General features: G+C 38.7%; 1 protein-coding gene across 1 annotated transcript in view; it reads right to left on the reverse strand.

The window, feature by feature from the left end:
- Nucleotides 1-15057, reverse strand: part of MYO5A (myosin VA) — a 132541-nt gene that overhangs the window by 66833 nt on the left and 50651 nt on the right. The window contains exons 12-17 of the mRNA XM_040493375.1: nucleotides 12966-13231; nucleotides 12255-12336; nucleotides 7529-7669; nucleotides 5312-5437; nucleotides 3981-4064; nucleotides 65-226 (exon numbers count right to left, since the gene is read on the reverse strand). Coding sequence (XP_040349309.1) covers nucleotides 65-226; nucleotides 3981-4064; nucleotides 5312-5437; nucleotides 7529-7669; nucleotides 12255-12336; nucleotides 12966-13231 — 861 coding nt within the window. The remainder of the gene's footprint in view (nucleotides 1-64; nucleotides 227-3980; nucleotides 4065-5311; nucleotides 5438-7528; nucleotides 7670-12254; nucleotides 12337-12965; nucleotides 13232-15057) is intronic.

Consider the following 15057-nt stretch of genomic DNA (forward strand, 5'->3'; position numbering starts at 1 on the left):
AGATCTGAGACTTCAGCTGAGCTTGAGGGGAAGGAGCCCTGCAGTGGCAGCTCCCTGAACTCACCTGGTGCCCCACAGTTTTCTTGTGCTCTTTGGCTGTCTGGCCTGGTCTACCTTTGGTCAGCTTTGCAGGAGTGCGGGTGAGGGGCGTGCGCCCTGACGAGGTGGCTGAGGTTGGACTGATGGCCTTCTCATCATCTTGAAATAGTTCTGGTAGCATCTTAAACTGAGTCAGAAACAATAAAAGAAAATTACACTCTAAATAAACACAAATGCAAACCTTCACAGAAACAATGTTGAAGACTTGGAATCCACAGTGATTCCCTTCCTTAAGTAACTCCTTTGAGAGCCCCATTTCAAATATAATCAATATCTGTGTTAGAAGCTAAAGACAGAAGAAGGTGACACAAATGCTACAAAAATATAGGGGAAAAAAGCAACGATTCTATGACCATGTTTGGGGGAAACAAAATCAAAACTACTCCAGTAACACTTGAAATCCTAATCTACACGAAATGGCCACTATAAACATATTACTCGTCTTTAATTATTTTATGAGCAAAATACTAATTGAAAGTCCTATCTTACTACCTTAGCTCCACAAATGTTTCATCATCATGTTTCAACTGTCTATTAATTCAAATGGTAAGCACCAGCTTAAAAAAAAAATCATGGAGATCTCAGCAAGAAGGGTGTCATGAACTAGTTTTTTAATATCATAAAATTCAAAAATAATCATGAATTAATAAATTTTAGAAAATAGCATAGATTATAAGGAAAAAAGTTAAAAGCCCTGAACTTGTCCTGTAACCTTTTATATTTGTTTTCAAGGGATTGATAACTTGATTGCATAATTCCTGCAATCAATCTTGTGTTGTACCAGGTTAGCACTATGAAAGACTATTAAAAGATCTAGCATGGGGCATCTGGATGGCTCAGTTGGTTGAGCATCCAACTTCAGCTCAGGTCATGATCTCAGGTCATGAGTTCAAGCCCCACATCAGGCTCGCTGATGTTAGCCTATCAGATCTTCTGTTCCCCTTCATCCCCCATCCCTTCTCCACTTGTACTCTCCCCAAAATAAACAAATATTAAAAAAAAAAGATCTGGCACTTAACAAGTGGATGGATGGTATTAGTCAATATGGTTGGGAGAAATTTTAAGGAATAAAAGAGACTTCAAACTAATCCACAAGAAAATCTTGATCTATGTAGGTATCTTTTAAAGAGTGCCATATTCCACATAAAGTAAATCCTTCAAATTATAATTGCAACTACCAATTATTTGTCTAAAATTTTGGCATATCTGCCGAAAAAATAATTTTCTTAGGAGAGCCGTTTCATTAAAAAACAAAATCACGGGGCGCCTGGGTGGCTCAGTCGGTCGAGCGTCCGACTTCGGCTCAGGTCATGATCTCACGGTTCTGTACTGACAGCTCAGAGCCTAGAGCCTAGAGCCTGCTTCAGATTCTGTGTCTCCCTCTCTCTCTGTTCCTCCCCCACTCATGCTCTGTCTCACTCTCTCCTTCAAAAATAAATACAAACATTAAAAAAAAAAAATCAAGGGGCGCCTGGGTGGCGCAGTCGGTTAAGCGTCCAACTTCAGCCAGGTCACGATCTTGCGGTCCGTGAGTTTGAGCCCCGCATCAGGCTCTGGGCTGATGGCTCAGAGCCTGGAGCCTGTTTCCGATTCTGTGTCTCCCTCTCTCTGCCCCTCCCCCGTTCATGCTCTGTCTCTCTCTGTCCCAAAAATAAATAAACGTTGAAAAAATAAATAAATAAAAATAAAAATTTAAAAAAAATCATAAAATTTCATTTGCTCCTGATGTGCCTATTAATCATAAGGGTAATTTAGGAAATAACTCATGATGTATAAAACAAATTGTTTATAAAACATATCAATAATGGCTGTTTGCTACACAAATGAATGTATCCTTTGCTTTACAAAATAAATAATATATTCTAGTTTGGTTGTCTATAAACAGGAAAACATGTTGTACCACTATCTTGTATTACAGTGCCAAAGTTGTGTTCCAAAGGGGTAAAATAAGAGTTCCTAACAGTTTTGATTTGCAAACCCAAGCTATGTGTATCATACACCATCTCCCAACTCCAAGTGCAACAATGCTACATAGACTGGAGTCCCTCCAAACAAACCCTCAGAATGCATGGCTACCTTCTGATAATTAAGGATCCACTAGCCAATCAGAAAAGTTAGTCAGAATAAAGCTATAACTGATTACAGGTGCCTGTGAATGTTCCATTTAAGCTAAATTACCTAGGCAGAGTAGTTAATACAAGAATTTCATGGTTTTTATCACTATTCATAAATAGAAATGATTTATAATCTAACTGAATAATATTCAGGGAAAGGCACTGTGAAAGATTTTTCTCTTATACATCAGTCCTATAAGTTATAAAGCATTAATGCCCAGTGCTTATAAGTGAAAAACTGACTTTTACTTAAAGTCATTATTTTTCTGGGGATTAAAACTGGAATTTAGTCTTTACATGATCTTTCTATTATCAGAATAATTGAAAGTAGAAGTTTTAATTCTAAAAACAAGAGTAAAAATGTTTACAGAATATTCCACTGAACTTAAAAAGACTCTCTTAGAATAAACTAGGAAAACAAAAGTGCCAGTCAATAGTCTAGAATGATTCACATGAATAATATTAGTTTTTGTTTGTTTGTTTGTTTGTTTACTGAAAAATTGAATATTCATTTTGCTGAACTAAGTAACTGGCTTCCTGGTTTGCTCCCCAGGATGAAAGTGAGCAGTGTTCTCCTCCCCAACTTTTCCTGAAGAGAGTCAAAGAGTGGAGGTTGAGACCAACCTAATAACCAATCAACTGCAGTCATCACATTCTCTGCAATCAGGAATACTCATTTCTAACCAGAAAGCACTCTTTCTAGTATATATGCCTATGGAAAATAATTTGAAAGTACTCTGGGCCACACTTGCAACTGTATTCTGAGATCTAAAGATCAATCTCCATCTGGATGGAGTGCTTAAGGCCATGTTTCCAGAGCAGCCTTTTAAAATGATACAGCAAAAAAAACCCTGTTTTCTCTCATAGTCTCTCACAATGGCATAAGAGAATCTAGAACCAGTGTGGAGAAAGCAATTTCACATACAACTGAAAGACAACATTGCATAATGGTCAAGAGCACAGACTCAGCCAGACAGCTTGTGTCTTAATTTGACTTGAAAACTTACTAGCTATGAAATCTCTGTGCCTCCATTCCCTCATCTATAAAATGGGAGTGATGATAATATCACCTCATTATAAAAACTACATGAGTTAACATTTCTAAGGCATTTATTTTTATTTTTTTTTTTTAATTTTTTTTTTCAAAGTTTTTTATTTATTTTTGGGACAGAGAGAGACAGAGCATGAACAGGGGAGGGGCAGAGAGAGAGGGAGACACAGAATCGGAAACAGGCTCCAGGCTCCGAGCCATCAGCCCAGAGCCTGACGCGGGGCTCGAACTCACGGACCGCGAGATCGTGACCTGGCTGAAGTCGGACGCTTAACCGACTGCGCCACCCAGGCGTCTAAGGCATTTAAAACAAGACCTGACACACACTAAGTGTTATGTATTTGATAAATTAAAAACTCACAGTAAAGCTGATTCTGTTAGAAAAATCATCATTATTGTTAAAAGGCTAATGTTTCAGGGCGCCTAGGTGGCTCAGTCAGTTAAATATCCGACTCTCAATTTTGGCTCAGGTCATGATCTCATGGTTTGTGAGTCTGAGGCCCACATCGAGCTCTGCACTGCAAGCGGGAAGCCTGCTTGAGATTCTGTCTCCCTTGCTCTCTGCCCCTCCCCTGTTTGCTCTCTACCTCTCTCCCAAAATAAATTAAAAAAATAAACTTAAAAAAATAAAAACCTAATGTTTTATTACTTAACGCTTTAAGATTATTAGCGATTAGAGACAGTATATACATAGTTACATGTATATACATAATTACCTTGCTTGATTTCAGAACTTTAATTTGTTCTTCAAAAACAGTGTCTTTATTCTTTTCCAGAAAGCCTTCACACTGGTATTCCACCTGAAAACACACGCAAAATCTCCTTAACAGAACTTTTGAACAGATATTATTGTCATCGACAACAAGAATGTTTTTTAGCTCAGGCTATATGACTGGCTCTCAGCAAACTGGAATCGGTTTTATTCTAAGAAATCAGTACCATTCTTGGGAAGAAGTACGTGAACTCTAGAGTAAAACTCCTCAAATACTGTTTTTCCTAGGGAACAGTGGTAGTACTGATTAATTGTGGTCTAATAGATCTTCCCAATTCATGGGTAATGAGACTCAGAAGAAGTTGACTCTCATCTCCCATGCTGGCTGAAAAGAGCTCTTCCAAGACTAACCCAATGTATTTTCTTATGACTGAGATCACCATCCAGGAAGGGTAGTCCTCTTGGGAGAGAAGAGATTAAATTGGGAGAGAGATCAGAAGGAACAAATGGCTGCCTGACTGAGAGCTGAGGGGGAGGCTGGGTAAATATGATGTGACTGGTAAGTGGAACTACTCGAGAAGGGACTGTTCCTGCTTCCAAAACACCAACGACTTCAGGCATCTACCACTCAGGGTGCTCCCCAGCCAATACCGCAAAGCCCTTAGGTGACCTAAAGTCACATTCTTAGGCTTCCAGAGAGGATTAAGGAGATTCAGAAGGTCTTCAATTCCTGAAGGAGACCCCAGAGAGCTTACCCCCAATGTCTATTTACACTTCCTTGAAATATAAATTAGTCTCATGGCTCTTGATTTTCTAGGTACACTACTGAACTTGTGAAGCAGCGAGTCTGCGTGCACTGTCAGCAAGGACCAACTGACTCAAACACAGAGGGGGACACAAGTCCACAGGCTCTATTCTGACCCCTCCAAATTTTTCAGCAATCTGAAGCAGCAATCTGTAATCAAACACATTAACATTTCTACATTGAAGTACATAAATATCCAGCCTTACTGGGATAAATAAATACTATATATAACCTCATGTTAGTTCAGGTCACAGATCAGGTTTAGCCAAGAAATAAATGATGAAAAGATTTTTTAAGTTTCAGAGTTCCTTGGTTTGCAGAAATATACAGGATTGTAGACTCATATTTATTTCATGATATAATTCCATCTAGGTTGAAGGAAGGGAAAACTGACAAAGCAACACATTTCCTATAAGGTCCTAAAGAACGCAAACTTCAGCCAAGAAAAAATTGGTATCGCTTGACTATTGATTTTTTTCCTCTTTGAACTTAAGTATTCAGAAAGAAAAAAGATAATAAAGCTTCCTTACTTTGTCAGCAAAATGTTGGATGATGAAAGCTTTGTTTGACAGACGGGGCTTTTCAAAGAGTGCACATTTGTTCAAATGTGTGTTGTACAATTTTTGGGCCCAAGTGTCATCTGTACCTTTAGGCATCTACATTTAGAGGGGTTAAGAAGAAAGAAAACCAACAACAGCCAAGGTGAATATTGTTATGAGATTCTTCTCATGCATTAACCAAGAGACCATTTTTTTTGCTTTTCCAACAACTTTTATATTCAATTAGGAACTCATTCCTTCCACATTTTTCATTTAGATGCCAAAATCAATTACTAATGAAAAGCATTGATTGAGACCTTCCCACGGGTGAGTCAGCCCAATCTTTGGGCAACTCCATCTGCCTATACCAGGAATAATCAAATAAATATTCTATCTGTTTTTAACACAACAAAAGCCTGACAAATAAAAGATGAACTACTATGATTTCACGTATTTTTTTAAGTAAGCTATACGCCCAACGTGGGGCTTGAACTCATGACCCCGAGATCAAGAGTCACGTGCTCTACTGACTGAGCCTGCCAGGTGCCCCATATCATGTATTTTTTTTAAGTTCTTAACAGCTGCACAGAGTGAAATATTTATATAATTCAGAAAGGTATAAAATGAAGAGTGATCTCTCATCATTTGCACCAACTTTTTTCTTTCTGACTAAAGGCATGCACACAAATAGGATCATTCTATAAGCTCCTTGCATTTTTTTCTTAATGATAGCATTCTTGTATTTATCGCCACCAGGTTGTTATTCTTTTTTTTTTATTATTATTATAAAATGGTCACCATTACTTCTTTCACGCGTATACCTTCGGTACTTTTGCAAGCATACTCATAGTGTGAACTCCCAACAGTTCCACTGTTGAGTCAAAAGGTACATGTGCTTATAGTTTTGATAAATATTGTCAACTTTCCTCAAAACTATGTTGTATTAACTCGTGCCCTTCCTCAAGATTATAGATGCAATAAACATTCATTTGGTATTATCAAGTGAAAGGTATTATCAAATTTAAACTCGCCTATCTTGGGGCGCCTGGGTGGCTCAGTTGGTTAAGTGTCTGACTTCGGCTCAGGTCATGAGCTCGCAGTCCGTGAGTTCGAGCTCAGCGTCAGGCTCTATGCTGACTGCTCAGAGCCTGGAGCCTGTTTCAGATTCTGTGTCTCCCTCTCTCTCTGACCCTCCCCCATTCATGCTCTGTCTCTCTCTGTCTCAAAAATAAATAAACGTTAAAAAAATAAGTAAATAAAAAATAAACTCGCCTATCTTATAGGTAAAAAGCAGTATCCCATTTTTGTTTTCATTTGCATTTTTTAAATTTCAAGTGAAACTGAGCATCATATTCATTCTTAATGTTGTAGGAAATCTGGATGCTTAGGAGAACCAATCTATGGTAAGTTGTAACTTATGGCATACAAACTACAGAGGAGTTAAGAGAAAGAATAAGTTATTTGTCTAAGATCACTCAGTTAGTAGTAAAGCTGGAGATCCATTATTTTCCCAGTATATTGTGTCTATAAATATTAAAGCTAAAACTCCCTTTCTACCATATCTATCAGTAATAAAGAATAAGCAGTCAATTTTTAATTTTTTTTTCAACGTTTATTTTTGGGACAGAGAGAGACAGAGCATGAACGGGGGAGGGGCATAGAGAGAGGGAGACACAGAATCAGAAACAGGCTCCAGGCTCCGAGCCATCAGCCCAGAGCCTGACGCGGGGCTCGAAATCACGGACCGCGAGATCGTGACCTGGCTGAAGTCGGACGCTGAACCGACTGCGCCACCCAGGCGCCCCCAAGCAGTCAATTTTTAAATCACAGATATTTAGGACTATTATTCAGAATATTTTGTACAATTTCTTGCATTTCTTTAAATATGTCATACCGCTGAACAAAAATACCAAATATAAGCATACTGAAAACAGAAGTGGCTAACACTGGGTAGTAGTTATGTCTAATGTTAATTTTTCACACAACTTAGAAGCAGCTGAAAAGAGAAAGGAAATTCTCCAAGTTTCAATTGTAGTTAGAACCATTTGGGCCTAGTGACTCTTCAAAATGCAAGCTAGGGTGACACCCCCCTCCCCCACTTGCCACGGTGGCACCTCATGGTATACTAATGAATCTCTGCTTAAACTCATTTAACTTCAAAGACATAACTCTTCTGATAGACTGGGTACATCAGAAAACCATATTTACCTTGCATTCCTCATCCAGCAAATCTAGAATACCTAGTTTAGATTCTATAAGATTAATGCAAGGTTGATTATCATAAAAATCTATGAGTGTCCATGGAATTTGTTCCTTCATATATTCTTCTTGTTCTAATTTGAAGACATGCTGAAATGAAAAAGAAAAACTGGTATTACCGAATCATTATAAATAATGTTAGTCAAGAAAAAACATTTATAGAAAACACTCTAAGAGGAAATCTGACAATTTGAGATAGTCCATGGCTTCCAACAATAATAATTTCATGGGAGAAACATGATTTACATACAGAGAACAATAATAAGAAGCAAATAAAAATGAGAGACGGTAAAATTTCAGCTGTAAACGATTCTTGGTGAACAAGTAAATCTAGATATGTGGATGTATTAAATAGCTGACAAATGTAGCAGTCTTTTTAATTTATTTTTTATATGTATACATCCAACACTGCACAATACACTTTTTGGCCTCAAATTATTGCACAGTGCTTCTAACAATGCCATAGCTGGCTTGAACAACCATGCAGAGCAGATGCCCCTTATACTACTAAACCACACTGGGCGATGCTTACAGCATGGGGAAGTAATGCTCTTAAGGGACGGTGATATTGAATTTCATGTGCCTCAGAATTAGCTAACAGTCTTTTGTGTCTGCCTCCATTATTTTCCACATCAGGGAATCTACAGCTCACTTTTCCAGATTCTACATCCACTGCTGCAAGCAGCTGCAACAAGTAGCAAGGTACCACTGTTTCTGCTAAAGGCATTGGCCACCAACCTCACCACTGCTTATCTTCATTCACTCGTTTAGACAAAAATAAGTATCCACCTTCTCTATGTGCAATTACCACATACCATTAACAAAGTAGACACGGGTTCTGCCCTCACAGAGTTTGCAGACTAGTGGAAAATCAGACAGAAATCAAATAATCACATGGGATCAGAAACTGTAGTGTTACAAAGGAAAATAATTCAAAATAAGGGAGCAAGAGTCCTCATCTAGTTTGGACACGGGGTGGGGGTGGGGGGAACACAGGAGAGGGGAGGGAATGCTTTCCTGAGGAAAAGCTGCTGTGTGACATGAGCTCTGCAGATGAATGGTAGTTAAGTTAGTCTAGGCAGAAGGGCAAGCCAACCACTGGTACAGTTCTTGCTTCAGGCTGCCCAATGCAGCAACCCACAATTTCTAGTCTTTCTAAGATGTTAATGGCCTTGACTCATTCGTTGTTGGGGGTTTCTGCTTTCCTTTGTCTCTTTTGTGTCCCTTGTTCTCTCGTACATCTTGATGTTTTTTTCTGGAAAGAATAGCCCTCTGTGGCTATGTCCATACAACATATTTTCTAGGACCTCAAACCCCATGAAACTTAGGTGTCACTCTGATTTCTCAAACATATTCTCCTTATGCACCTGGAATTTTTTCACTTTATTCTGTACTTGTTATAATGCCCTTCCTGGCTCACCTGCAGCATTTACCAGCTGCAATAAGCTTTAGTAATTAAAAAAACAAACACCCATAGGAATATTTATGTCATGTTAATCAGAAAGTAAATTTCTTCTGTTCTTTTGATGAATGAGAAGGCAAATGGGGCACCAGGTGTCAGCAGGATACCCTGACTGATGGTACCAATATTTCCCAAAACAATGAGCCATGTCTTTTTTTAATTCAATAATGTATATGCAGTCTCCACAATGACAACAGAAACAGTGCTCCAGATTTTAAATGGAGCTTGTTTCTCTTCCATATCTCTCTGCCTAATTTGGAAAAGTCCATGAGGCCTCAAAAATTTTAGATACTTAGTTGTCAAAAAGATAATGTTGGCATGAGGTTCAACATGGCGAGAGATCCTTGGTCAAAAAGTAATGCCTCCAAGCACTAAACATGCCAAACACCGTCTTTCTCACACCCAGTGCCCCACCCATAATCCCTGCCAAGGGAGTGGCCCGAAGCAGACAAGTTCTTCACTGTGAGACCCCAAGTTCCTAGTCACAGCTGGTTAATTGCTAGAGATCTCTGAAGAAGAAATGAACAAAGTTAATCAGAATCTCTTCCTCAGCTGTTAAGAACTGGGAAGCAGGCAATTAACAGTGTAAGCTGAGGCTGAAAGAAGTCAAGATGAACCGGAACTAAGCGAGTTAAGAGGATGAGAGGAGCAATACAACCACTGGTAGATTCACAGGAAGCTTGAAGTAAGTGGGGAGGAAATATATACAGAACAGAAGGGAAGAATATGCCATCTGATAGTAAGAGGGAGTGGAGCAGCTGTGCAGAGAGAAGCTAAGATGCAGCATGGGGTGTGTGTGTGTGTATGAGAGAGAGAGAGACAGAGAGAGAGAGAGAGAGGGAGGGAGGGAGAGAAACAGAGAGAGAAGAAGGAGAAACAGATCAATAGAGACAGAGGGAAAGAGAAAGAGAAACAAGAGAATCAGAAACACACATGCAGAGAGAGGGCATCCTTGAGAAATAGACAAACTAGCCAGTCCCTAATGAAGGCCGGTGTTGGTTCTTTGTATTTCTAGTCACGTTGTGCCAAAACATACTAGGAAAGAGCAGAGGCTGTGGCTCTGATTAAAGTATTAAGAAACTAAAAAAACAAAACAAAACAAAACAAAGTATGAAGAAACTCAGAATAATTAGTCTCTGGTAGGTTTTTATTAATGATCCTTATGCAGAGATGAAAAACACACCAATTATATTCTTACGGAAATAGTCATAGCCTAAGGTTTGAAGATCACTTCTGCATTATTTCCTTGTGCCAAGTAGCTTAATTTGCTAAATAAAGATGGTCCAAATTTTTATCAGAGCATATGCACTATTTTTTTTAAAAAATCAAACATTCTAAAGGTTTGGTGATAACAAGCAACAATCCCTTGTCCCATCCCTCCCCAACTCAGTCTCACTCTCTGGAGAAAACCATTTTTAACTCCTTCCGTTAAACAGTTAGGCAGGCATAAGTGAGAAGAAATATAGCAGATGCTAGCCACAGGCTCAGAGCCACGCAGAGGGTTAAGAGCTACCTTCAGAGGCACCTCTAAGGGGTAACAGAACAGGAAAGTCCTAGCCACAGAGCGGGCTCAAAAGCCACAAGGGGACTTTCAAGAACGGAGCATGCACATAAAAGATGCAACTTGCCCTTAGGTTACACAAAGTCACAACAAAGCCCATTGGAAACTAATAAATATATAATACAGAAAAAATTAGAAGGCATCATGGGTAGACACATGCGCAGATGCCAGAATGTTATATAAACCACCGGTTGTCCATCAAAAACGCCAAAGTCAAATTTACATGTACACAAGGCAGACTTAAAAGGATGCAGCTGGAGCTTGTCAGGGCCATTGCTACTGTTGCTCTGGCAGTGGCCCACTTTCTCTCTTCAAAGTGTACTGTAGTTATCTACTCAATAAACTCTACCTCCCCATTCTGGTCTCAGGTCTCTAATTCTTTGGTGCATCTGGCACAAGAATCGAGTGACTCGACAACACCTTAGCTGTTTCTTCTGGTACTTAACCTCTAAAGAATATGTTTATCTGCTATTTTTTTATTTATTCATTGGAAAAATCATCTACTGATCTCTTGATGAGACAGATGAGGCTAAATTCATATGTATCACCTCTCCACTGCTCCTCTCCTGTCCTCCAAATATTACTACTTTTAGATCTTCTTTTGATTTTTATTAATTTTGTAATTTAAAATAATACCTTTAAACTTCTATTTTTTGTCCTCATCAACTATAGACCATACCACTTGACCTCTCTCTTTATAAGATAAGGATACTAAAGGCTCTTTTCCTGTCATTCAGCTCTCTTCTTTCCCATCTTCAATGTCTATAGGTGGCTCATTTTTAATACCCTCTTTCATCAGTACTAATAACCATCCCTAATCTTGCTCTTAGAACTGTGCCTTGCATCTGCTTAGCACTTTACATATTCTAACTCATTTAATCTATACAACCATGATAGTAAGTATGATCATCATCCCCATTATATATATGAGAAGACTAAGGCCCAGGAAGGTCAATTAACCTGCCCAAGGTCCCTTGAGTAATCAACAGAGAAGGGGATTCCAATGCAAGCAGTTTACTTTTGGGGGTCTACTTTTTGCTCTTCACTATTATAATCTACCGTCCCTCATTTTTAAATACCTTGAAATCCCCCAATACCATGATAATGCTTGAAGATATCTGACATTACTACTCCACAAGAGCCTCTCTCAAAATATTCCCATTGCCATTGTCCTGGTGAATGTCTCAGACTGCTGAAGAGAATATGTAAAACAGCATATGTAAAAAAATATGTACAAAAGAGAATGTATTCTGATTTTATTCTGGCATTTTGCTGATACAGCAAGTAAGAGTTAAGATAGTCCTAACTCCATAGGAACAACACACTGAAGGATATCCTGGGCTCAGAACTTCATACTGCCTATGTTACTACCTAACATACTTCCTGCATACCTCACTCAATTTATTTTGACCAAATTTTCACTATACTCAGACTATAATATAAAGATCACCTTGAATCCTATCTGGGCCATAAACATATTTCTGGTGTTGCACTTACTTATTAATCATAAGTTCCTCATCACCTCAGCTGTTCTAAACCCCAGATAATAATTGTAATTTACAACTTCACTTCAGAAACCAGACTTTAAAGACAGAGTAAAATTCAAAAGAATAATTTATAGTAGAATATTAGTTAAAAAAGAAAATTCTTACCATATTGAATTGTTGCTGTAGTTTTTCATTTGCATAATTTATGCAAAACTGTTCAAAACTATTTATTTCAAATGTTTCAAATCTGTAAAACCAAAAATATTATGTGAAGAGAGAAAAAGAAACAAATAGTTTTTTAAACTATTTAAAATATACACATTAGCAAGAAAGAAATGGGAAATTTTCTAACATTTAAAACTTTCTTTCCACATCAGTGAAGATAAAGATCTATAAGTCAGTAATATGGACTCTGTACCCAGCAGACAAGCATCAGCCGTGTAGCAGAGAGATTTTTTTTAAAGGGTCCAGCATGCAGAAGTGTTCAACAGTTTGAGTTTTTGAGGGCTAATTCATCCCCAAGTGAGGGAACAATCAGAATTATGACAAAACAATTGCTCCTGTCACTTTACAGATTCACACTCACATAAGAAAGGGGAAATGGGAAGAGAGATCTCATAGGTTCTTTTGCAAAACTACACAAGATAATAAAAATATTAGGCATCAAAAAGCACAAGTATACAGGAAAAGTTTTAACAGTTAAAAGATAGTACCCAGAGAAGGCAAATTACCAAATGAAATAAGATTTTTAGAAATGCTCTTCTAATGTTCTTTTCTCCTTACCAGTAGGAGACAGAATCTAATAGCCACTTAGAGTTACTAGGTAATCTCTAGAAAGAAATGTCTGTGGCAGACCGCTAAGCCAAATATACTTACCCATATATGTCCAGCACTCCAATAAAAGAGTGCTGTTTGACAGCAGAATGGAGGGCTTGATTGACATGATCTACAATCCAGTTAAAGAGCTTGGCATAAATGTGCTTGGCCAAAGCATCACGGGCATTTGTGGCCTGCAGCTTGGATATGGGTTTGATGTATGTCTCCGTGGTGGTAGCCAGTTTCCGATGGCAGAGCCAGTGACACATCTCTTCATAGTCCACACCCATAAGGTCACAGAAGATGCTGAGAGGTTCATGCTTGGGCTGACAAAAGAGAGTGGGTTATTTCCAATAGAATTTACTAGAAAACACTAAAATGAGGTAAAACAAAACAAAAAACTTGGGGCGCCTGGGTGGCGCAGTCGGTTAAGCGTCCGACTTCAGCCAGGTCACGATCTCGCGGTCCGTGAGTTCGAGCCCCGCGTCGGGCTCTGGGCTGATGGCTCGGAGCCTGGAGCCTGCTTCCGATTCTGTGTCTCCCTCTCTCTCTCTGCCCCTCCCCCGTTCATGCTCTGTCTCTCTCTGTCCCAAAAATAAATAAAAACGTTGAAAAAAAATTAAAAAAAAAAAACAAAAAAACAAAAACAAAAAACAAAACAAAACAAAAAACAAACAAAAAAGAACCACAAAAACAAAAACAAAAAACCCAGCAACTTCTTTGTTATAATGAATGTCCAGATCACTTGAAGCTGATCAGTGATAATCACAATCATCAATCAAACCAGCATCTAGGCAGCATTTTACAGTCTATTTTAGGACTCATTTCACAAACTATCTCTTCCTTTGTCTCTTCACAGCATTTGTTTGTAACTGTCTTCAGGTACCTTCATTCAGTCAGTTGATCAGAAGATCTGTCAGCCTGTCAACAAATATTTACTGAGTGCCGACGATATGCCAGTAAATAAAACCAGACATGGCCCCTATTGTCAGTCACTAAGGGATATGGATATTAATCAAATGATTGCTCCCTAAAACATAAAATCACTGCAAAGAACAAGGGCACTATACTATGATTCCATGTAAAAAAAAGCATGCCCTATTCAAAAGGCAGGGGCCTGTTGCCTTGAGAAACAGAGTTGAGATCTGAAGGATGGGAAGGAAGGCAGTGACTCAGTGAAAGGGTGAAGAAAGGGTCTTCAAGCTGAGGGAACAGCTGGTATACAAATCCTGTGGTTGGAGAGAAACTAGCAGTATGAGAGAATGACACTGAACGAGGGAGAAAATGTCTGAGTTGAAACCAGAGAGACAGGCAAAGGCTACACCATGGCTGGTCTTTATCCTGAGAGCAAAGGGAAACTATTGAAGGGTTTGAAACAGGTAACTTGCATGACTTCTCAGACTGGAATCTCTTTAATGACTTACATGTCCCTATCCCCTACAATGTCTTCTGTAGGCCTTGCATTGAGTAGACATTGAATAAATACTTGTTTAATTTAATCCTTATGAGTGCATTATATTTTTTAACATCTTCACTAGAATGTTTCAACTGAATCCGATGACATTCTCAGAGAATAGGCAGGATGAACTTTGCTATCTTTTAACTGAAATCCAAGAGGACAGGTTGTCAAACATCGCGTGGCCAATTTATAACAGGGTTGTTATTAGAACCCGGGTGTCCTGAACCCTCTTGCACTGTTGGTGGGAATGCAAATTGGTGCAGCCTCTCTGGAAAACAGTGTGGAGATTCCTCAAAAAATTAAAAATAGACCTACCCTATGACCCAGCAATAGCACTGCTAGGAATTTACCCAAGGGATACAGGAGTACTGATGCATAGGGGCACTTGTACCCCAATGTTTATAGCAGCACTCTCAACAATAGCCAAATTATGGAAAGAGCCTAAATGTCCATCAACTGATGAATGGATAAAGAAATTGTGGTTTACATACACAATGGAGTACTACGTGGCAATGAGAAAGAATGAAATATGGCCCTTTGTAGCAACATGGATGGAACTGGAGACTGTTATGCTAAGTGAAATAAGCCAAACAGAGAAAGACAGATACCATATGGTTTCACTCTTATGTGGATCCTGAGAAACTTAACAGAAACCCATGGGGGAGTGGAAGGAAAAAAAAAAAAAAAAAAAGA

Source organism: Herpailurus yagouaroundi, unplaced genomic scaffold (assembly GCF_014898765.1).
Source record: "Herpailurus yagouaroundi ecotype Mexico unplaced genomic scaffold, PumYag 184, whole genome shotgun sequence".
NCBI lineage: Eukaryota > Metazoa > Chordata > Mammalia > Carnivora > Felidae > Herpailurus > Herpailurus yagouaroundi.